Source organism: Conger conger, chromosome 11 (assembly GCF_963514075.1).
Source record: "Conger conger chromosome 11, fConCon1.1, whole genome shotgun sequence".
Lineage (NCBI taxonomy): Eukaryota > Metazoa > Chordata > Actinopteri > Anguilliformes > Congridae > Conger > Conger conger.
In genome coordinates this window covers 5,086,472-5,112,103 of record NC_083770.1, presented here as the reverse complement: position 1 = coordinate 5,112,103, position 25,632 = coordinate 5,086,472, and the positions used below count along the sequence as shown (strand labels likewise).

Below are 25,632 nucleotides of genomic sequence, written 5' to 3'. Positions count from 1 at the left end.
GTATCTGTGACATACGTACTTCCATGCCCATCCTACCTTCCCACTGCATAACCAGGCTTCATATCTATGACATATCGACCATCCTACCATCCCACTACATAACCAGGCTTCATATCTGTGACATACTGCCCATCCTACCATCCCACTACATAACCAGGCTTCATATCTGTGACATACTGCCCATCCTACCATCCCACTGCATAACCAGGCTTCATATCTGTGACATACCGACCATGCTACCATCCCACTGCATAACCAGGCTTCATATCTGTGACATACTGCCCATCCTACCATCCCACTGCCTAACCAGGCTTCATATCTGTGACATACTGCCCATCCTACCATCCCACTGCATAACCAGGCTTCATATCTGTGACATACTGCCCATCCTACCATCCCACTGCCTAACCAGGCTTCATATCTGTGACATACTGCCCATCCTACCATCCCAGTGCATAACCAGGCTTCATATCTGTGACATACTGCCCATCCTACCATCCCACTGCATAACCAGGCTTCATATCTGTGACATACCGACCATGCTACCATCCCACTGCATAACCAGGCTTCATATCTGTGACATACTGCCCATGCTCATGCTACCATCCCAGAATATCCCTTCCTGCACTTGTTAAAATGAATCATTGCAGTAAAAAGATACAGTACTGCCCATATTTGTGCTGCCATTCCACACCTGTCCACTGTGTGGCAGCACTGGGTCATCTCCACACTTCATCTCTGAGAGTGAAAGCATTAAAATGTTTTGACAAATGTACAATGTCAGCTTTTTATGCAGATGAATGCAATAATAGTATGCAAAGCTATATATGAACATTAATGAATTAGTATGAATTACCTTCACATTGCATAGATGTTTTGTCCCATTGCCCACTTGTATTGCAAACTGAAAAATTCCCAGCTCCAACATTGTAATACCCAGCATTGCATTTATAATACACATTTGTGCCCACCTTGGCGAGTTTATGCCATTGCATTACTGAGTGGGGGAGAGCTGGTGGTTCACCACAGTATATCTCTAGAAAGCAAAAGCAGTGACAATGAGTCTGAGATCTGGTAACCATCCAATGCTAAAACATGATCAAATGAACAGTCTGTCAATTTGTTAGAGAAAATCTGCTCATTCAGTGAGTCACATATAACAATAAATGAACATGTTTTTGAGAGGGCGTAATGCTGAAACACTAATCTAGAGACTTAGAGCCATATTTACTAATGATTTGTAGGGGGGGGGGGGGGGGGGTGCAAACACTCTTTTTCAGGATAAAAATTGTTGTATAGTTTAGTAAGCAAAATCCAGTATACCTATACCTCATGAGACCCATAATATCATTTAGTTTTCATGTGTCTTCTTGGAGTCTCTAAATGTCCTTTTTGGACATGTCCAATAAATGGAATGGAGTAAATTCATACCAGGCAGCATTTTGCGGCCATAACAGTATTTGTGGCATGCTCAGTAAATATGGCCCTTACTCTCTATCTATCCTTCACAACTTTGTTTTTAAGCACACAAAATAAAAGTAGCACCACTAAGATCATCCTTGGCTTTCCATACACATGTACATTACAATATACAATCAGAAGTCACAGCTTTGAATAATATCAAACAAAGCTTATGGTGTTTTATGTTTTTGTTCATGTTTTTGTTACTGTTCATTTTCCCCAGTTTGTAATGAAGAAACATCCATTGCATAGAGGCAGCATTCTCCTTTTTCCGGTCCATGAATTTGTGAGGGCACAGACTGACAAGTATATTGTCCAATGAACACAAGGCCTCCAGTAACTGTTGCTTTCAGTGGCCGCCGTGCTTGTCACACAGCGGGTGCAAGCAAGGAAATCACTGCTGTCAAACAAACAAACCAATAAAATAAACAGATAATTAAAGCAATGAAATGGATTTACCTTCACACACCAGACTGAGACCTTCCCATACTCCTTTTTCACCACAAACTGCTGTATTGTTCCCACGTGTCTGGAAGAATCCTTTCACACAGCCAAACTGAGCCACGCTGCCATAGCGGGTGCCTGCTTCTGACAGCTGAGCAGCATGGGTAACAGAGGGAGGCTGCCCACAGTCAATGGCTAAAAACACAGAGAACACAGTTCATACCTGTGTATGTTCACCACACAGAGAACACAGTTTTTTACCTGTGTATGTTCACCACACAGAGAACACAGTTTATCCCTGTGTATGTTCACCACACAGAGAACACTGTTTGTACCTGTATATGTTCACCACACAGAGAACACAGTTTATCCCTGTGTATGTTCACCACACAGAGAACACAGTTTATCCCTGTGTATGTTCACCATACAGAGAACACTGTTTGTACCTGTGTATGTTCACCACACAGAGAACACAGTTTATCCCTGTGTATGTTCACCACACAGAGAACACAGTTTATCCCTGTGTATGTTCACCACTTTGCACCATCATCACAGCATCTAGTCAAGAGTTACTGCAGTCTTTTCTCATCCATGATATATGGATATTATCATACTAAAAATGTGTGAATACGAACAGAAGCTCATTCTCTGCAGAAAAAGATGAGGAGTGACAAATGAGTCAATAGCTAGAGGATTTTACTTTTGAGTCATTTCTATTTTGACTTGGGCTTTGCCTCTTGTTGTTTTCAGTACCTGTGCAGACTGCCTTGTCACGATGTGGGTGGAAGGGCTGGGATCCGTTCTGCACTTTATATCCGGCTCGGCAGCGGCAGTTGAAATCGCCCTGCATGTTGATGCACCATCCCCCCTCTCCACAAATACCTTGCACCTTACACTCATCAATGTCTGAAATAAACAGGAGGGGTAATGTTAGCAGGTACGTGCTGGTGTAAACTCACGCATAAACCAACATACTTTCCAAAGCTCTCTCCCAGTTTATTTCCAGACATTTTAATAGATATATACTGTATATTTATAATTTACGCCCACTTTATGGGGCCTTTCTTTCTCTCGTAGCATTGGGACAATTGAATTTAGAAGTGCCCCTCACTGCTAACCCCACCCCGATTCTGTCTATTTCTGTTGCATCCACTGTAATAGGTGTTTCAGCTTGGATTTGAAATCTGTCTGCAACCACATGACACATCATATCAGCAAATTATCAGATGAGCTTTGAATTACATAAAACTATAAGACAATTGTTTAATCAGTTGTGTTCAGATGGCAAACTATTCACCAATTCACCATTCACCAACTAGTCACCACTTCACGCAAACATTTCAATCTAAATGTTGTGACAGTTTTTATTGTTGAGGTTTTGCATCTGTGTTCTAGAGGATTGTGTGGAAGTTCATGGTGGAATATCATGGTGGTATTACACACAGATATGTGCAAATGCAGCGTCTGATGAACTAAAGCACAAAAAACAAATATGGAAGGCCAGTGAGTCATACCGTTACACTGGGTTCCATCGTTGGGAATGAATATAACCAAGCTGTTAGAAGGGCTGTAGCCACTGAGACAAGTGCAGTAGAAGCTGCCATAGGTGTTGTGGCAGACAGTGTGATCTCCGCAGATCTTACCGCCCCCAATTTGGCACTCATCTTTGTCTGTGAGAAAACAAATACGATCGTCTATTCAAGGGTACAACTTATTCAGGAAGGACAGGGCAGCCCTTAAGAATAGCAGCACAAATCACACATTGGAAACTATAGAGGATTAACCAGAAGTGCCTCACCTTGACATCGAGTTCTGCCATTGCCCAAGAAGCCATACATGCAGTTACAGACTTTCCCACCTCTTCCATCTCTCTTGTCATCGCATGTGGCATTGACGTGGCATGTGGCACACACACCTTCCTGTTGCCTAGCCACCGTTACTACGAAAGTGAAGAGTTTTGTATTATTAATTGCTGCTGGTTGATTGGGAGACGAGTGTAGGGGAAACAGAACTTAACCTTAATTTACTTTTACCTTTATTTATTCCAAAGCTCTTTTTGATCGTTTTGCATGATTAACAACTGATTAGCCGCCTGTTTGTGACACATGAACCTGACTAAACTAGATCTCTCTGTACAGAGCCCATCTCCAGTCCCTCCTCCAGTCTTCAGGCTGGATGAAGGAGGCCTCCCCCTCTGAACCCCCCAGGGTCCCCTTGCCCACGCTCTGGGATGTTACATCTGACACAAAGGAGTTGGTTTCTTCTGTTGGCTCCTGCTGTAGGAGGCTGCTGCAGATAGCACCTCTTCATCCTGGTCGGGGGAGCACACAGGAGCTCACAGGAGCTCACAGGAGTGCAGGATGCTGCAGGCAGCACCTCTTCATCCCGGTCGGGGGAGCTCACAGGAGCTTACAGGCTTGTGATGCTCAACAGCTGTGGTGGCTTTCCAGTGCCACACCTGGTAAACGCACTCGAGATTGATTCAACATGCCGTCCAGCCGAGACGTGCTCAGTGTACGTGCGCTCATTTACGATCATAAGAGAAACAATGATTCAAACTAAATCAGGAGTAATCAGAGCAGGACAGGATCCCACGGGTAATGCCACATACGCTCAAAGACACGCTACACACTGTCTGTACACTTTACACGATACAGGGTACACTGCCACTGTTTTACTGTTCTCCTTTTCGCTTTAGCGAATTGTCTCAACTCATTGTCTCAACTCAATGGGCACCGGCACACATATCTCAGTCACATTCACCCAAACGGCCAGGCAAAACGTGACGAAAACATAAGCATCAATTACGAATATTCACCAACAACTGAAAGTAATATGAAACAAACACATAATAGTTATAATTAATTGCAGCAAAACATGAAACTTCAAAACGGCGCCAACAGCAACTCTTGCAGCTTTGCCATAAGTAATATTTGTGTTTCATGTTCATGTTATTTTCACGGGTAAAATGTCAATACGTTACAGCCGTTTGTCAGACGCTCTTGTCACCCTGCAGATCAAGGGGTGGTGAAGGCACATCAGTGGAACACAGACTCTTAGGGGGCTAAGGAACTGCAGCTGGACCATTGCACAACAGTTTTATGTTTGGATAATTGCAACGGCTACGTAGTTGCAACTGGATTACAGCAAACACACAAATAAAGATACGAAGCAGGATGTCAGCAGTGTACCCTGGTGTCCCTTAGTGTCTCCAAATCTATCCACATTGCATAAAATAAAACGTTAAAAAAAACACATCTGTGTAAAATTCTCAGGCTTTATCCTAAATAGAATGGTTTTAGTTTTATTGTAAATAAAATCATAAAATAGAGAATTTCTCATAAAGACTCTTAAATAACGTAAACATCTCCCAAAATCTCCCAAAAGTGTCATACACCAGCCAAAAGAGCAAATTATATTTTAAGTGTTACACATGACAATGTGAGTCACAAAACATTAGCTTAAGCACAAAATAATTAGACTAAAAACAGGTTTTGTCTTATCCTTTGGAGCCTAAAGATGCATTTTGTGTTAAAAAGCGCTCCATTCTTATCTGTCAAATAACTCTTATTTTTGAACATAGCATTTGTTTTTGAACATATGTTTTTGTTATGAAGACTCTCAAATATGTGGAATTGACAGACAATAAAAACAGTATCATCAAAAAAGTTGTATCTGATGCTTTCAGTTCTCTGACCATTTCTGCTGGGGTACTCTGCTGATATTTCTATATATTATAAAGCAATGGCATGTCCTATTGACAGTACAGTATAATGTGGTTACTCCATACAATCTGTTCTTGTCATGTAGGATGATACAGTGCTCTCCATAATGTTTGGGACAAAGATCCATCATTTATTTATTTGCCTCTGTACTCCACAATTTGAAATTTGTAATAAAAAATGGAATATGGTTAATGTACCCAGATTTTGTCCGATTTTAATAAAGGACATTTTTATACAATTTGGTTTCACCATGTAGAAATTACAGCAGTGTTCATACATAGTCCCCCCATTTCATGGCACCATAATGTTTGGGACACAGCAATGTTATTTCAATCAAAGTAGTCATGTTTGCTAATTTGTTGCATACCCTTTGCATGCCATGACTTCCTGATGTCAAATGGTCTGGGACCATTGTGAATTAACATAATTGACACCCCAAAAATGCCATATAAGGCTAGGAGTGTCTGGAAGATGCATTCATAAAAATGGCATCGGACCCCCAAGCTGTCCGTTTCATGGGTGGTACCGTGGGTGGGTTCTGTTGGATAGCTGGCACAATGAGATCAATATGAACAAGGGACGTAGTCTACCATGGAACACCACTGATTGGGTGGACTGTGATCATTGATTTTGGCAAAACATAATAATATGGTGGACCGTGGATACACTTTCTCTTATTCCCTCGTAAACAGTCCACTGAAATAAATTTCAGGAAATATTTTAGCCTGGAAAAAAGCAATGCAGATGCTGAATCTTGATTCATATTTGATGTGCAACGCCTAGTTTGAAAGTCTGAGTTTTGTGAGGCAATGAATGAAATGCGTTCCGTGCCGGATTTGTATTGCTTCGCCTATATCTCTGCTTTAGTTTCTCTTATTTCTCAGCCTCATAACTGCTTCCTTGACTGTTCTTGGCACAACTGTTGTACTCTTGTTGGCAAATACCTGCACTAAGTGTATAATACATCCGACAAATCAGAAACAGCTGAGAAGCCAACTGTCTGATTACTTTTAGTCCCCTGAAATGTAGGGATTATGTATAAAAAGGGATGTAATTCCTACACAGATCACTCGATATGGATATAAATACCCACAAATGAAAGGTGACCATCTGCACTAACCTCATTTTCATTGTTTCATTTAGAATAAAATGTACTGGAGCACAGAGCCTAAAGAGGAGCACCGCTGTCCAAATACTTACGGACTGCACTGTAAAAGCTGTCTTGTTGAGTCATTGTCTTGAAAGGGTATTGTTGATTCTTTTAAAGAATTGAATCGAGATTTACTCTAATTTCTGAAAGTTTGTTAAAGCATATACAATTTGTTGTCTTTTTTGCTCCCATTCAAAATTTGTAATGTTTTGTTCCTGAACTATTTGAATATCCTAATATAAAATATAAAGCTAACTTAGTTAGCAATAGTGACACTGCAGTTCCACAAGAAAATATTAAATATCAGAAATCAATGAACATCATGATTTAAAAAGCTCATACATACACCACTTATAGGGTGAATGTTAATATGTTTTAATATGCAGTTCAGAATAAACACCCTGAATTGGATTTTATTTTTTATTTTTTTGGCCCGCATGCTTGTGACCCACACAGCCTATCACCCACTTTTGGGTCACAAATAACCAATTGAGAACCAGCATTTTTAAAGAATATATTCAAAGCAGACCTCATACTGTCCATTTCCTAAAAAACTGTCTTTCTCCAGCAGTATGACTAGCATAAGGTGTAGCACATTCCATGATTAATGCCATTAGAAAACTTACCTTTGAAGGCACAGGTTAGATAAAGTAGAAAGGCCTTGGTCACTATTAACATTTTCCAGGACATTTGTTCCATGTTCAACTCTTGCCTCTTAGATACTCCAGAAGTGGGTGCTTTTGTTTTATATACATTTCACTCTACTTCCTGCCTGTAAACTATTCTGTCCTGACCGGCTTTGATAACCAGGGTTGAGAGCTGGGTGTTAGAGGTATCAGGGTTCAAAAACGAGAGCCAACGGTCGCCGCCGTCTCTGAGGATGGTGCTGGCTGTGGCGGTTTGAGGGCATGTCTGTCACATTCTTTCGCATTCAGTTTTCTGTCAAGTTAAGTTTTTCATCACACTCAGAAAGACCACCCACTTCACTCTTGAGGTCAAACTCCTAAAGCTGCTAAAACTGCAGTGTCATGTTCAGCCACCAGATAAGGGCTATATTTGGTCTTTCAGTATTTTGAAAACCTGAGTGCTCCCTCGGTGACTCCTGCTATAGTTATGAAATAAATATATGACAATTTTTACTGAAGTAACTGAATCTCTGTACCATAAATGAAAACAAGCCAACTAATTAAACAGTGCAAAAATATACAATGACTTCCTTTGCCAACACTTACCTTACCAAACAGTACATTTTAGCGGTATGCAGTTGCCTGTACTGTTGTTATAGTGATATTCTATCACCTATAGTGATGTAGCCACCAAATGACGCAAAGGTAATGGTAAGTTGGTGCAACATCGACAAAATTCAGAATTAACCATTAATTCTGGTACCGAGGGAGACTGCTTCCATTCATTGCTGAGATGTATTCAGAGTAAGCCCTGTGGGGATGTAAGTGCCCCCAGTGTGGGGAACAAAAGATAAGTTGATTCTGCTCTTATCGCTCAGACCACCAGTGCCAACGGGGCAGACCCTCTAACATTTAGACACAAACCCACCAGGCCTGCTGTAAAATCCTGATTAAAAACAGGCTGTCCCTCAGAAGGCCAGCATCCTCTGCTGCTGAAGGATAAGCACAAGCACGCCGAAGGGCTGCCTGTAAAATACCAGGCGGTAGTGAAGCACACTCAAGAGCAGCAGATGTTAAATACAGTAACATACCATAATAATGAATGTTATGAATGTCAAATGTAGCAAAATACAGTGATAATTAATGTTAATGAATGTTAAATACATCCATCCATTATCTTAACCCGTTTATCCTGAACAGGGTCGCAGGGGGGCTGGAGCCTATCCCAGCATACATTGGGCGAAAGGCAGGAATACACCCTGGACAGGTCGCCAGTCCATCGCAGGGCACACACACCATTCACTCACACACTCATACATATGGGCAATTTAGACTCTCCAATCAGCCTAACCTGCATGTCTTTGGACTGTGGGAGGAAACCGGAGTACCCGGAGGAAACCCACGCAAACAGGGGGAGAACATGCAAACTCAACACAGAGAGGCCCCAGCCGACCTGAATTTCAAATACAGCAACATACCGTAATTATTAATGTTACTGAATGTTAAATACAGCAACATACAATAATACTTAATGTTAGTGAATGTTAAATACAGCAACATACCGTAATAATTAATGTTACTGAATGTTTGTTTTTTTGTAGTGATATATACTCTCAGTGAGCACGTTAGTAGGTATTTATTAGTTAGATGTATTAAGTCTTCTGCTTCTGTAGCCTATCCACTTAGAGTTATGATGCGTTGTATGTTCAGAGATGTCCTTTTGCATACCACGTAATGCATGCTTATTTGCATTACTGTCACCTTCCTGTCAGCTTTGACCAGTCCAGCTTTTGTATCTGACCTCATTAACAACGTTTTTCTGCCTGCAGAACTGCTCACTTGATGTATTTTGTTTTTCACACCATTCTCTGCAAACTCTAGAGACTGTTGTGTGTGAAAATCCCAGGAGATCAGCAGTTTCTCAGATCAAACCACCATGTCTGGTACCAACAATCATTCCACAGTCAAAGTCACTTAGATCAAATTTCTTCCCCATTCTGACATTTGGTCTGAAAAATAGTTCTTCTCATAACCATGATTATGCATTTAGTTGCAGCCACATGTTTGGCTGATTATATATTTGCATTAAGAAGCTGGTGTACAGGTCTACCGAATAAAGTCATCACTGAGTGTATGTATTTCATGGATTTTGCTTAGTGTGGGCATGATTGAAATGAATGTGTCCTCAAAATACCCTCAATGAACACTTCATTAGGTATTTATTTGACTTATTTTTTAGCTGCTATATCCCATCCACTTCAAGCTTTGACGTGTTTTGTGCGTTCAGAGATGCTCTTTTGTACGCCGCTGTTTAAACTTATTTGAGATACTGTCGCTTTTGTGTCAGACCACCAAATTTTTAGTTGAGCAAAAGTATTGGAACATGTGAATGACAGGTGTTTCTTGTTGCCCAGATATGTCCCGTAAAATTGATTGGTTAAACAATAAATAGTTCTGAATGTCTACTCTTGATTTTGCCTTGGGTTTTGTCTGTGAAGACTGCATTTGTCTTAGAAAAGATCAACCAACATGAAGACCAGAGAGCTGTCTTTGGGAGAAAAGCAAGCTATTTTGAAGCTTAGAAAAGAATCTATTGGGGATAGCTTGTACAACTACTTGGAATGTCCTGAAAAAGAAAGAAACCACTGGTGTACTGAGCAACAGACATCAAACTGGTTGACCAAAAAAAACCAACAGCAGTTGATGACAGAAACATTGTGAGAGCTGTGAAGAAAAATGCCAAAACATCAGTCAGTGACATCACAAACAATCTCCACAGGGCAGGGGTGAGGGTCAATCAATCAAATCTCAATCAACCATTTAAAGAAGACTTAGAGAGCAGCAATATAGAGCCTATACCACAAATGCAAACCACTCATCAGTAGTAAGAATCAGAAGGCGAGATTACAATTTGAAAAGAACACAGATGGGCCACAGAAGTTCTGGAGCAAAGTTTTATGGGCTGATGAGACCAGGATTAACCTGATGGAAAGGCCATAGCGTGGAGAAAGAGGGGATCTGCTCATGATCCAGAACATACGAGCTCATCTGTGAAGCACAGTGGAGTGTCATGACTTGGGCTTGCATGGCTGCTTCTGGAGTGGGCTCACTCATCTTTATTGATCATGTGACTCATGATGGTAGCAGCAGGATGAATTCAGAAGTCTACAAAAACATAATGTCTGCCAACTTACAGAGAAATGCATCCAAACTAATTGGGAGGAATCATCAGTTATTGCAAGCAAGGGATACACTACCAAATATTATGTGTTATTTACTTTCATTAACTTAAAAACTCTCTTGTTCCAATACTTTTGCTCACCTAAAAAGTGGGGGTTCTGATACCAAAGGTGCTATGTTCTAAGTAGTCAAACACATCTAGGTGTACATACCAGGAAATAAAAGCAAAAATTATGTACTCTCATATTCATCTTTTTTTTCTCAACCCCAAATGTATTCAGTGTTTTGCAAAAACAAAGGAATTGGCCTTGCTGTTCAAACACTTTTGGAGGGGACTGTACTTTGAGGTCATTAACAGCTCATAAAACTGAAAAGCAAGAGCAGAACAGAGAGTCGAGAGGGAAATCTTATGAGAAGTGAACACAACACTGACAAGCCAGAGCACTCCTTTATTTAAGACAGTGATTTCACAGCATAGAGCTGTTGTATTGGTTGAGCAGGGTTTGTGCTAAAAGAAAATAAAGACAAGGAGACCAGGTGACTGAGGAAAGCTTACATATCATTTAATTTATTCAAGGCATGCAACAGTTATAATTGGCAAAGAATTAAGCAGACCATTGCATAATACTGAGTACTTATAATTTAATTTTAATTATTATTTGAATTCAAACAAATTGCAGAAACTTCTCTGAACCATGCAGAAAATTCAAACATGCAATCAGATAGTGTTAATGCTTCAACCATATATACATTTTAGAACATCAACTCAACATAAACTCATCTTGTTTCTCCCCTCTCTCTCTCTGTCAAGGTCACACAAAGCTCATTTGGAACTGCTACTGTATCAAAACAATACAGCTGATATAATTTCAGTGGGATGAGGGGCATTGTTCATGTTTACTTTTGTATTTGCAAAACAAAAACAGCAATTGCTAAAATTGTTAGGCGACCACAATTTTACCTATAATAATGTAATGTAAAAACATATTCATTCACTGAACACTAGGTAACATTAGGTAGACCTGTACACCAGCTTGTTAATGCAAATATCTAATCAGCCAATCATGTGGCAGAAACTAAATGCATAAAAGCATGCAGCCATGGTAAAAAGGTTCAGCTGTTTTTCAGACCAAATGTCAGAATGGGGAAGAAATGTGATCTAAGTGACTTTGACCCTGGAATTATTTTTTGTGCCAGACATGGTGGTTTGAATATCCCGGAAACTACTGATCTCCTGGGATTTTCACGCACAATAGTCTCTAGAGTTTGCAGATAAAACTTTCTCACACATTAAAGTGTGTTTAGACCACTTCAGATGACAGGTAATTTGACCAGAAAAATCGGTAACATTTCAGCAATCTAAAAAATCCACCGCAACATCACCAGCGTAATTTGTTCAATTTCAACAGCAAATCAAGCCGATGGCAATTGCCCACACATGTCACAGCACAATCCCAGTACCTAGCTGGGTGGCTAGTAAACACATTTAAAAGTGAATAACTAAATAACAAGAATCACTGCCAGAAAAAAGCTAAATTGACTAAATGTACTACCTTACCTCTAGCTAAAATAATGTCCATGTCCATAAATTTGTGACCGCATCCTCCGTCCTTACAATTAACTTAGGCATTTTTAATCCTGGATCATTTATATCTAAAGTCAACTCTGTACAGTAGCTTGTGTGAAGCACATGGCTGTGTGTTTACAACGGGTCACGTCTTCCCCATCAGCAGCCAGTCTCTTGACACGCCCAAGAGAGAGGTGAGGAAAATAACAGCAGGCAGTAGTTTGACAAATCTGAGGGAGAGGAACCACGGAGGAACTAGGCCACGAAACGGTGTTAACTTGATGTTACGCATTTGTCACTGATGTACAGGTACTGCAGCCAATGCAAAAAATAAATAAATAAAGCAGGCCAATTCTCCCATTATGGATAATTAATACAAATTACTTGTACAACACTCGTATTCGGAAAAAAGTCAATCGCTCACAACCAACCTAACAACCAATTGCTCCTGACAAGCTGGTTGGTACCTTGCATGGCAGCCAATTGCCGTCGTTGTTGCTGTGTGTGACTGAGTGTATGAATGGGTGAATGAGAAGCATCAATTGTGCAGCGCATTTCCTTCCCCCCCGACACCCAAATCACCACACGGATCTCTGCCTGCTTGGCTGATATCTCTGCGTGGATGACTTCCCATCACCTGAAGCTCAACCTCGCCAAAACTGAGCTTCTCTACATCCCTGCTAAGTCCTCTCCGTCAATCGACCTCTCGTTGACTGTTGAGGACTTTGTAGTTTCCTCCTCCCGTACGGCAAAGAATCTTGGGGTGACTCTTGATAACTGCCTCACCCTGGCTCCACAAGTATCCTCCACTGCCAGAACCTGCAGGTTCTTTCTGTATAATATACGCCGTATCCGTCATCTCCTGACGGAGAAAGCCACCCAGCTCCTAGTCCAGGCGCTCGTCATTTCCCGCCTGGATTACTGCAACTCCCTCCTAGCCGGTCTCCCAGCATGTGCCATCAAGCCCCTCCAGCTGGTCCAGAATGCTGCAGCCCGCCTGATCACCAGTCAGCCCAGGTCGGCTCATGTCACCCCGCTTCTCATTGGCCTCCACTGGCTTCCTATTGCCGCACGCATCCGTTTCAAGGCCCTAGTGTTGGCATTTCAGGCTGCTAAGGGGACTGCCCCACCTTACATACAATCCCTGATCACTCCCTACTCCCCAGCTAGACCACTCCGGTCTGCCAGCTCTGGTCGCCTTACGGTTCCCTCTCTACGTGCACCTGGCGGTCGAGCTGCATGTTCACGCCTGTTTTCCGTTCTGGTTCCTCAGTGGTGGAATGACTTGCCTACCACTGTCAGAACAGCAGAATCCCTCCCCCTATTTCGATGCAGACTCAAAACCCACCTTTTCAAACTCTACCTTAGTCCTCCCTCCTGATTTCCCCTGCCCCTCCTTTCTGATATCCCTATCCTTGTCTAACACCCCCCCCCCCCAAAAAAAAATAAATAAAAAAAATAAATGCACTTCTGATGACAACTATGTTTAGAACAGCATTTCCTGTGTATTTTGCTAGTTTCTGGATGTGATGCTCTGACTTATGGTAGAACCTATGCACTTGTAAGTCGCTTTGGATTAAAAGCGTCTGCCAAATGACTAAAATGTAAAATGTAATAAAGGCGCTATATAAATGCCAACCATTTGCCATTACCATTGAAAAAATAAATCAAATAAATATCTAATAAAGAGTGTTTATTGTTTTAAGATTAATTCGTTTTAAGATTTTATTACAATAAGTTATGGTATTATATTTTATAGCCACATTACAGTATCTACAAACTAAAGTTTTTATTGCAATAATTTACAATATTGTGATCTCAAAACTAATGGGACATCTATACTCATTTGACATAACATTAAGTAGATCAAGTTACACATATGGTTAATAAAAGGTGCAGGTATTTTTGTCCTAAACCCTTAATCCCAGTAGAAAAAGTATCTTTTAGTGCAGTGAAATGCCCTAAACCAGTGGTCCTCACTCCTGGTCTTAGAGAGCTGCAGCATGAGCTGGTTTTTGTTTTCGGCTAAATATCAGCAAATAATTCAGATCCAAGAAACCAGGTGATGTGAGTTATCTGTGTAATCAACTGCTTTAATTACTCAAAAGTTCTGAGTAACAACAAAAACCAGCACACTGATTCCGCCAACAATGCCAGGGACAAGGGTTGGCAAAAATTGATGTCAATTTGTTACAATTATTAGTTACAAACTTATTTAGGCTACCATACCATTCTTAATAAATAAACCTACAATCTCACAAATTGTTTTTCTGCTGTGGGAAATAGGCTACACATTCTAGAACTCCTAAAACATGACTTGATACAAGATAATGAAAAACTCAAGAATCTTATAAGGGAAGTAGATAGGCTATTGATGCGCAAGGTTCAAGAAGCTTGCATTATGTTGGCTACTGTATTCTCTCCATTGACAATCTAGCAACCATGGAAAAATCCAGCTGATTAATATGGTCTCTGCCCAGTGAAAACACCTCTGTACCTTTGTAGTACAGGACACCCAGGGTTAGAGTTTAGGCTAGCTCGCTAATCCTCGCTTTGTTGTACATCCCCCAGGAGTGAGCCTGCCATTTGAAAATAATATGGTGATGAAAAAGCAACAGAAATGTCATGCTCACACACATTGAAAGGAGGTGGGTTCTGGCTCCTGTTGAAAAAAGAACAACTGACAAGTCAAAAGGTAATGGACCTCAAGAGGTTTTAAACCTATGGGACAACAAATGTAAAAGAGCATACATATTGATAACTTCTGTCTCACAACGCGTCCTCATAAACATTTACAGCCTCAAAAAACTTCATGGGGCACACAAGCACAGCTATTGAAAAATAAAGACAAAATAAAGAAAGCAAGTACATTTTAACAGAATATTGAAAATATAATCTTTTAAATAAAAGTTCCATATTGCAAAAGCACACATGATTTGGTTATTTCGGACATTCACAAATAGCAGAACTGAGGGGCACCTGTATCTGAAAAGCATATACTGTGGACCTGTCCATAGAAGTGAAAGAGGTAGGAGAGGCTGATTAAATTATTTCTAAAACCAGTATTGTAGGAGGGACCCCAAATGATCCCATGCAGTTTAACAAACCCCAGCTTATTGCTGCATATTGCTCTCAACAGAGGTCATTTCTGGCAACACTTCCAAAAACAGCCTCTGATGGGAGATTTGGCAATGCTGTGTACAAAACATTTTGTACCCCACCCAAAAACATCTGCCTCACCATGGGGACAAGGCACTCCTATCCTCAACCCATCAGGTTTACCACTGTTCCAGTGCTTTTAAACTTCTCAATGACCAACCCATCAGGTTTACCACTGTTCTGTTCCAGTGCTTTTAAACTTCTAAATGACCAACCTAATAGTGCAGCATGCCATCTTTAGTTTAGTTTTAGTTTCCATGTTCAATATACAGTACTGTGCAAAAGTTTTAGGCAGGTGTGAAAAAATACTGTAAAGTAAGAATGCTTTCAAAAATAGAAATGTTAATAGTTTATTTTTATCAATTAACAAAATGCAAAGTGAGTGAACAGAAGAAAAATCTAAATCAAATCAATATTTGCCTTCAAACTAGCATCAATTCTTGTGGGTACACTTGCAGAAAGTCAAGTATTTTGTAGGCATATAGTCAGATGTGTGATTAACGAATTATACCAAACAGGAGCTAATGCTCATCAATTTAATATGTCGGTTGAAACACAAGCATTAACAGAAACAGAAACAGCTGTGTAGGAGGGTTAAAAAGGTGAGGTTGCTGAAGACAGTTTAATGTCAGAAGTCATGCACCATGGCAAGACTGAGCACAGCAACAAGACAGGTAGTTATACTGCATCAGCAAGGGCTCTCCCTCCCAGGCAGAAATTTCAAGGCAGACAGGGGTTTTCAGATGTGCTGTCCAAGCTCTGTTGAAGAAGTACAAAGAAACGGTAAACGTCGAGGACTGTAGACGCAGTGGTCAGCCAAGGAAACTTGAAAAGAACATCATGCTTACTTCCCTTCGCAATCGGAAGATGTCCAGCGGTGCCATCAGCTTCTGCAAATTGAGTTGGGGATTTGGTCAGAATTAATGGTCTCCTCAATGCAGAGAAGTATAGGCAGATACTTACCCATCATGCAATACCATCAGGGAGGCATCTGATTGGCCCAAAATGTATTCTGCAGCAGAACAACGACCCCAAACATACAGCCAATGTCATTAAGAACTATCTTCAGTGTAAAGAAGAACAAGGAGTCCTGGAAGTGATGGTATGGCCCCCACGGAGCCCTGATCTCAATATCGAGATCTCAAGAGACAGAAGCATTTGAGGCTGCCTAAATCCACAGAAGAACTGTGGCTAGTTCTCCCAAGATGTTTGGAACAACCTACCTGCCGAGTTCCTTCAGAAACTGTGAGCAAGTATACCTAGAAGAATTGATGCTGTTTTGAAGGCAGAGGGTGGTCACACCAAATATTGATTTGATTTAGATTTTTCTTCTGTCCATTCACTTCTTCTGTTCATGCATTTTGTTAATTGATAAAAATAAACTATTAACATCTCTATTTTTGAAATAATTCTTATTTTACAGCATTTTTTCCACACCTGCCTAAAACTTTTGCACAGTACTGTACATCACCCATAATGGGACTTGTGAAGGTCAAAAACCCTTTGTCTAGTGTCCTTTGATAATTCTTTGCTTTCCCCCATGGTGATAGATGACACATGGATTTGGCTTGCGGGTTACATCATTTTTATTCCCCGGTGAAGAGGAAGCCAGTGGTGGCCACAATAAAGTACCATACATTTGATATGAACTTATTTTTCAATTTTAATTAAATGAATTACTTGGGGTTTCAATAATTGTTGTTAAAGTTTAGATGGGACATGGTCCAGTTAGATTTTCATAGCGTAATACAATCCCATTCACAATTCTTAATGATCAAAGGACTGTATTTCATTACCATGTAAACCCTGAGAACACAGAAGTTATTATGTGAGGAAATATTTACCGAGGCTTTAGAGGGGCCACAGGAAATAGAACTGTCAAATGTGGAAATACATAATGTTCTCTAGGATTTATTTCTCTGGAATTCCAAGCTTCTCAGCTGTCTTCAAAAGCAATGTAATGTGCGAGAAACCCTGCAGAATGAAGCAGAGAAACTAATTCTCTGTAATGTGCAGGACACCCTGTAGAATGAAGCAGAGAAGCTAATCCTCTGTAATGTGCAGGACACCCTGTAGAATGAAGCAGAGAAGCTAATCCCCTGTAATGTGCAGGAAACCCTGTAGAATGAAGCAGAGAAGCTAATCCTCTGTAATGTGCAGGAAACCCTGTAGAATGAAGCAGAGAAGCTAATCCTCTGTAATGTGCAGGACACCCTGTAGAATGAAGCAGAGAAGCTAATCCCCTGTGATGTGCAGGAAACCCTGTAGAATGAAGCAGAGAAGCTAATCCTCTGTAATGTGCAGGACACCCTGTAGAATGAAGCAGAGAAGCTAATCCTCTGTGATGTGCAGGAAAGAAAACAGGCCCAAAACACATGGATTTAGGCAATGAGACCAGCACATGTTTACAAACTGCTATCACAGAAATCCTTTCAGAAAGAAACAAGACGTTCTTCACATCGAGATAAACTATACTTATGAAATGTAGATTTTATCATATCCATACATTCAGCCCACAACACATCCAGTGCAGAACTCTAACACCTTTTCAGAAATAGTTGATAGTTTATTAATATTACGGTTCTACAGTGAATGTGTTTTACATTGTTTTGCGGTGCCTATGCTAAACTATACAATATACACTCACTGAGCACTATTAGGAACATCTTTATTACATCTACTTATTCATGCGATTATCTAATCAGCCAATTGTGTGGCAGCAGTGCAATACATACAATCATGTAGATACGGGTCAGGAACTTCAGTTAATGTTCACATCACATTTCTTCCTCCATTATGACGGTTGATCTAAGTGACTTAACTGTTGGTGGCAGACATGGTGGCTTGAGTATCTCAGAAACTGCTGATTTGAAAGTTTGCAAAGAATGGTGCAAAAAAACCCCAAAAAATACACTGAGCAGCAGTTCTGCTGACAGAAACACATTGTTAATGAGAGACGTCAGAGGAGAATGGCCAGACTGGCCAAAACTGACAGGAAGGAGACAGTAACGTAAAAAATAAGTCATATTATGCCTAATAAAGTGCTCACTGAGTGCACTGTCACCAATTAAAAATGATTGATGGAGGTGCAACAAAGTCAAAAAGTCATGCTAGTAGGTTTGCTGTCAGGTTGCAAAGAAGGCCATTTGTGGTAGTCTATGACCAAAGTAAAATGGTTAGGAACTGGGCTTAGAAAAATCTAAGTCACAGGTTTGATTCCCAGACAAGGGGCAATGTCAGTTGTACCTTTGAACAAAGCACTTAAATTGTGTCAGTAAAGTATTCAGTAGTATAAATGGACTGTATGGCAAATACAAGCTTCGCAAGTTTCTCTGGACACCTAAATGTGAGCTGTAACACTGTCCACCTGAACCTACGGAGGGTGCTGGGCTTTTAGCCATGGGGCATTCCAAATTGGATTGATACCAAAGAAGAATGCAACGGGATCTTAAGACGCAATCTGTATTTCTGTAATATGATTATAGAACATCATCCCTCATGAAAACAGACTGAAAACCCATGAAACACGAGGTATGTAAAGTGACACATAACATCTGACATTTAACATCAGGCAATAGAAGAAAGATGTCATGGGGACACACAAAACAGCAGGGGCGACATTTGGAACTTATGGTTTATTGTGAAAAAATGATTTAAGTTGTCTCAGTTCTATATGGAGCTTCACATACGATGACTTAATGACTTAATGCTGGCAGAATTTGAAGCTTAAGACTGAAGCTGTTCTTAAAAAAAAAAAAAAAAGATTAAGTTGCCTGAATGCAATTTGAAGCTGACCTGTTTTAGAAGATAGATAATCTGAAGCATCCAGCACATTTATTTCCACAGAAACAATGGCAGAACATACAGTGTGACATTAAAAGACATTTTCTGAATGCAACCATATCTATTCCACCCCATTTTGAGCCGACCGAACAGTGGACAGACTCGAAGTGGACCTCAATCATAGGCAATGCTCACAGATACAGTGCAAAGAGAAGAACACACTGCTAGACTGTCAAGCTGCAATAACTTTCACCAAAAACAACGTGCAAACTTTAACGCAGTGTGAACATACCTGTTCTTTGCGACATAAAAAAAATTTTTTTTCACCCAGTACCTGTGAATAATAATGGATGTGTTTACAGTGTGACCTCATTATATTTTAATATTTACTTTCCACACAGCAATACAAATTTAAAAATGTGTGACCCATTGAAATCAACACATAAAATATATCAACCCTCGCACCAGCCCCACAAAAACGGTTATGTTAAGAAGTCTAAAACCTATGGATTGATTATAAGGCACATACAGTAATAAGAATTGAACTAACTACATGGAAACACACCCCCTCCCCCCAATGACTTCTTGAGCAGTTACAGTGGTACAATAAACCCAACAAGGTTTCAGATTTTTTTTTTTTGTGTTCTGTAAAAAAGAACAAATTACCAAAAATAAGTAACTTCTTTACAAACGTGACAGTCCTTTAAATGTATAAACCTGAAAATGACCATTTTAAGACTGTAAACATCTCGTTTTAATATTTAAGAAATGCTTGCTCTTCTTTTCTTCAGATACACTGTGGCTTGCATTGCCTTCAGTTAATATATCTTTCTGTTAAACCTCCAGACTGCTAGCAGAGGAGGGGCAACACAACCGCAATGCTTTCCCCCTAATGCTACTCATGGGGGACCACGGCAACCCTTCTTGGAATGTTAAGGCGAGGTCACCACAGCAGTTACACGAAGGAGGCATTTTATATCTGCCTTTTATATCCTAATGCCACTCAAGGCTGGAATACACAGACGGCATTCTTTCCAGCATGGGCCATATTGAGGTTTTGAGAAAGATAAAAAGGTAGACCGTCTCCTTTGAAAGCTCAAGGTAAAAAGGGAGTGTCATTTCATTCTACCCCATCGGGGGGGGAATGCTTATTTTCAGCAACAGAGGCAAAAAATATATATATATAGTTGACAAATGATATCCTCAAGTAGGTTTCTGACAACCGTGCTTGTTGGTATCTTGAGGGGAATATAGAGGAAAATACTAGAAGATAAGTCCTTGAGATTCAATTCATTTGGAGATTACAAAGGAAATCATTGAACTGCACTTTTGATTTGTCATTTTCCACATCCGTGAGTTCACGTGTAAAATCAGCAGAGATTGTGCAGTGCTTTTGGAATGACTGTGAGTGCGCCTTGTTTCTCACAGTTCTCTTACTTTTATTGACAGCTTCTGTTTTTGTCTGGTTCCAAAGACAACCAAATGAAGTTAGCTGGTAAAATAGATGTATTGTGTGCCATACAGTCATCATTTGTTTCCAGGAAAGCATGCTTATGAGAGTCGGTGGAGGGAATTGGATTTTGATTAAAAAGCCTGTAATGGCAAACTTTTCTTCTTTACATCAAGTTGCTTACTTCGATATCCCAACGTCACCGCACAGCTAATGCAAAAAAAAAAGAAGAGAAAAAAAAAACCTAACATAAAAACACATCTTTAATTAAAAAAAAACCCCCAGAAAAACACAACATCGAGAAGAGAAATGTAAAATCACCATGATGTGCGAGTTCGTTGTCTGTATGTCTCGCCTCTGCAGCATGCAAACGTATGCTGTAGCAAGACTGCTGATCCCATGCCTTTGTCGCACACATGCGATTGTAATTTAGAAAGAAAATTGCTTGCGATTTGCCTGCGACCTTGTGTGATTCCCTCCCACCCCTCCAGTGGCCAATGCCCTCTTTGGGCTACACAACTATCATTTTCTGGAAAGAAAGAGGCAATGCCCAGGAGATAAGTGGGAGATAAGAGAGGTTCATTACTTTCTGTACGTTTCCCACAAGGCCGAATCCTAGGATCTACGATGGGTGGTGTCACTTGCATGGACAGGTTCTTGTACCCAAAATAGCCTGACATAATTTCTTGCTGCATCTGATAACATTTCGCAAGATTTCCTGATGAAAAAAGGCTTCTGCGTCCAATTCCGATCTCTAAGGATTGCAGAGTTAATTACATCTTCGGCAGAATAACGACAGGGTGGCCAGACACAATGGGCCAGAATTTCCTGTGGACTGTAAAGGGTCCAAACCGGAAACGGGGCAGCAATAAAAACAAACTGCTCGATGTCATCCCTTCTCCTCTGCCTCAGAAATGGATCTCGCTTTCTCGTCTCTAATGGTGCTCTCATGCTCCTTTAGTGTTTTGTTGTGATTTCACTTGTGACCATAAATCCCTCGTTTCTTCCCTCTTGTTGGCCCTCACTGTGAGCAGATGGCACACCCAGGTGTGGTGGGAGGGCAGGCTAGATGGTGGATTTGGAGAAAGACACCCGGAGGTGGTGATTCTCTCCCAGGTCGTGGTTGTGGAGGTCGATCAGGGCCTGGATGGCCTCCTCCACTGAACCCAGCTGGATCAGAGCCATCTTGCGATCTTTTCTGCAAACAAAAGACAGCCTGTCAGCCCGGCCGCAATGGAATCAATCCAGCACCAATGTGCAGAGCGATTTAGCAGTAGTGACACTCCAATCTGGAATTCAGGAAATAAATGGCCAGTTTGTTATTTCAGCAGCTTCAAAGAGCAACTGGGATCAGGAAACAGACTATAGACTATAGACCATGCGGTGGAAAAAACTATTGGAAAATTTCCCTGTGAAGTGCTTCCGCCTAGTGGCAAAATATATTTACTACAGACTCAATCCTTAAGCAGGGACCTCAAATTCAAATCCTATAGGGCTGTGCAATGTCTACTAGCTTTTGATGCGTTTCTGAACTTAAGTATTTTATTTCAGTAATTGATTAGCTCTAAATCCTCAGTCAAATCTGAGTCCACAGTGTTTGTTTATAAAACCTAATTTGGCTGCTGACTGAGAAGAGACAACAAGAAAGTGCAGAAAGTGTTGCTCTCTAAGACTAGTTCAAACCCTTGCTTTAAAGTCTTACAGTGAGCACTTGCAATTGCAGTGAATACTTGGTGTGTGCATTCCTATGTATTAATACTTTTTATAATGTATTCACCTACTATTATACCATAAAAAAGTGTCAGTTAAGATATTACTGACTATGGCATTTGGTACATAATTATGCAAGGGCCTTAATGGAATTCAAAAACATGTATGAGTTCTTGGTGGTCTTTCTCCTGTGTGCAGACAAGGTTGCCTCAGAAAATCAACATTTAACATAAAATTAATCAGATGACAATGGCTCAGATCCAATTAATCAAACCAATCCAAATTGTATCTGGTCGAGAGCTGAAAGAAAAATTTTAATTTAATTTAATTTAAATAAAGATACATATCTTAATAAGATCACTTAACAAATCACACTGGTAGGAGAGATGTTCTTAAGATTACCAAAAGCAATGCCTCACTGTTCCAAAAAAAATGAAACAATAAATTGTTTCGTCTTGAGGGGGGTACACGTAGGAATTTCACCCCTTGGGCTTATCGAGGCAACGGAAAACAAGCCATGGCTACGTATCCAACTTACAGGAAGAATTTGAAGGCCCTTACTGAATACCCACAGGCAGCGAACAGATCCTGAAGCATTTCATCTGTGACAGAGGGGCTGAGAGGAGAGACAATAGAGGTTTGGGAAAAGACGATAAAAACAGAATCAAGCCACAGGACATCACAGTCAGTAGAAAACCAATAGCAGATCCACACATTTTTTGCACTGCTTCTTTACACAGTCTGCATAAATATACTCCAGACTGTTAAAACCAAAATATCAGAAATAGATGTGCTGTATGCGTTTTGTGTTGGCAATACTGATTCCAAGTCGCTCATATCGTCGCATTTCTTTTAAAAGTTGAACTAGAGAACAAACATACAGTATATATCTTTCATTATATCTGGCTCACGGCTTCATCCCTTCAAAGCGCAGGACTTTGAGCCCCTAACTACAACATTTTTTACATTCTCCACAATCTCATCGAAACGCCAGATTAGGAATACTGTGCAACCTCTTTTTGAGCCACCAATGCAATACTATGCCATAGCTAAAATATTCTAAAGCAAAATATTTTGTCAGCAAAGGTAATCTTAAAGAAACTTTCCTATTTCCCATATTTGTTAGATTTAGCTACAATAAACCTGGTATGATAAACAAATTATTGAGCACTCTGTTCATTGTAATGATGAAACACTTTAAATCCGGTATTTATATTATAAACAGTGCATACTGTTCTCTCTGATTTGAAGGTAATTACATCTGTAATGGGTGGACCGTGTAGGAGTTTATTTGAAGCTATCCGTAAAATAAAAGCCTGCAACCATCTTCACCTGAAATATCCAATGTAACAGGGTTACATTGCAATGAAGCGAAGTTCCAGACCTCATCCTCATAAATATCATTATAGACTTTTTTACAAGTTCGTAGACTGAGGTGTTCTGAACGATTCCAGCAGCTGACAGCAGCTGAGCATAGATGTTATTTATATATTGCCAAAGCTACAGTTACAGTAACGTTACTGTAGCCTGCTGTAGCTTTAGTTAGTGGTCATACAGAAACTTTGTCTGAGGATAATACTGGTTCCAATGACCTGGCACAAATAATAGTAAGTTCATGATTAGTGTTTGCAATAGGCTACATTATCTGCGCATGTTTGACATTTCAGAGGCTATTAGGTACATTTTTGAAAAAGCTGTATCCATGAAGCTGAAACGTTTGTTGTATTGATGGTATATAATGGGCCCCTAAATATCTGGCCTTGCTTTTATGTGCTTCTAACTTTAATATGTCTGTTATAATGTAGTATACCTTACATACCTTACCTTACTGTACAGTGGTTCTGTCAGATACATGGCCAATAGGATTATCAAGAACAAAGAATGTCTAACGTAATCGGTACCTGATTGGGTAGACTGCGGTTTATTGCTTTTTAGGCGAAAGATAATAATATGGCAGACTGTAGACATACTGTACTTCATTTTTTTACTCCTAAACCGTCCACTAAAATAAGTTTCAGAAAACATTTGAGGCAAGAAATAAACTACGCAGTTGCTGAATCTGCAATGCCTGGTTTGAAAGTTTGATCTGATTTCTGTCTACCAAGCAAAAGAGCGCTTGTTTACATGGCTCATAGAACACATGTTCTTCCTACATTAGAAAACATCCTAAATGAGAGAAAATTGGTGAATGCACTTGTTCTAAGAGATTAAAGCGATTAAGAACTATTCTGTTCATACAAGTCATTCTTGCATGAGGCTTGAATCGTCTTGAAATGTTTTGCAACACTGGTTTAAGGCACCCAAATAAAATATAGATTCATGTAAACAGCTTATTTAAAATAAGAAAAATAAATAAAATTGGAATATCCTACATATCTTATACTCATAACTGGGATACTGGCTTATTCCGATCATGGTTATCAAATGAATGGGTTTTTTCATGGATATTACATATAACATGCAGAATAATTCAATCTGGATTGACACTGGAGGATCATTGTGCGTATAGGCAGTATGGCCTGCAGTCAGTATCACTGACGGAGAGAGAGACTCACGGGATGTTGGAGAGGTGCAGGGTGGCGGACGGGGGGAAAATGTTCTGGAAGTTCTTGGAGCCGGGCTTCTTGAAGCGGTGCAGGGGGCTGCCGCTGAAGTCCTTGGTGAGGCCCTGGTCCTCCTGGCCCTCCCGGGGCAGCTGCACGGTCTGGTGCTTGGAAACGGTCACTCGGATCACCTTCCCATGGAGCCTCTGCCCGTTCAGGTGGCTCATCGCTGGCCAATCAAGCACAGCCGTATTTCAATGAAATGCTGCTGGACGTAGCTATCAGACTGTGTGATATCGGCGCTTATGATTGTTACACTGTGCGATGCAGCCCTGACAATATCACGTTTTTCCATCGGACGATACGAACACTGGACGATAAGAATTCTATAAGAGCAGAGATTCAATCCTAACATGATCTGACATCCACACGCACAGAGTTTGAGAATGGTGGAGCTAAAAGCTGTAGACTAAATCGAGGCGTTTTTTGCCCAGAAAAAGTCATTCTAAACAAGGTTTCTTTTCTCGCTTTCCTTTTGGATAAGAGCTCCATTGTTACTGACAGTTGTCTCAACTGTGGCTAATTATTCTGGATGCGATGGATGTTTGAGAGAGGTAGCAAAAGTGATGCTGTCTTAATGGTGCACTCATTAGCCTCGGCCACTTTATCCACATGCATATAGTGAAGAGGTGAAATAGAAATAGTGACCGATGAATAAAAGTTAATGTTGCAAAACGAGAGCCGTGTCGTCATCTCACCTTGCAGTGGGCCAACCAACAACCTCGTCTCGTCCCTAATCCAGTAAAATTGGCTTCTTTAACCAATACCTCTGTG

General features: G+C 40.4%; 2 protein-coding genes across 10 annotated transcripts in view; both read right to left on the bottom strand.

The window, feature by feature from the left end:
• The window catches only part of susd1 (sushi domain containing 1), a 56,890-nt gene extending 49,189 nt beyond the window's left edge, over positions 1–7,701 (bottom strand). For 5 of the 8 annotated variants that reach the window (XM_061260678.1, XM_061260677.1, XM_061260680.1 and 2 more), the window contains exons 1-6: positions 7,407–7,701; positions 3,704–3,844; positions 3,420–3,575; positions 2,659–2,811; positions 1,921–2,100; positions 857–1,036 (exon numbers count right to left, since the gene is read on the bottom strand). In XM_061260678.1, the coding sequence (XP_061116662.1) occupies positions 857–1,036; positions 1,921–2,100; positions 2,659–2,811; positions 3,420–3,575; positions 3,704–3,844; positions 7,407–7,479 (883 nt within the window). In that variant the 5' untranslated portion in view covers positions 7,480–7,701. The remainder of the gene's footprint in view (positions 1–856; positions 1,037–1,920; positions 2,101–2,658; positions 2,812–3,419; positions 3,576–3,703; positions 3,845–7,406) is intronic. The other 3 variants (XM_061260681.1, XM_061260682.1, XM_061260684.1) reach the window with 1 other exon arrangement.
• Positions 7,702–18,932: 11,231 nt separating this feature from the next.
• LOC133140172 (polypyrimidine tract-binding protein 3-like) overlaps positions 18,933–25,632 on the bottom strand; it is a 46,526-nt gene continuing 39,826 nt past the window's right edge. For both annotated transcript variants that reach the window (XM_061259799.1, XM_061259800.1), the window contains exons 11-13: positions 24,811–25,027; positions 22,794–22,871; positions 18,933–21,743 (exon numbers count right to left, since the gene is read on the bottom strand). In XM_061259799.1, coding sequence (XP_061115783.1) covers positions 21,611–21,743; positions 22,794–22,871; positions 24,811–25,027 — 428 coding nt within the window. In that variant the 3' untranslated portion in view covers positions 18,933–21,610. The remainder of the gene's footprint in view (positions 21,744–22,793; positions 22,872–24,810; positions 25,028–25,632) is intronic.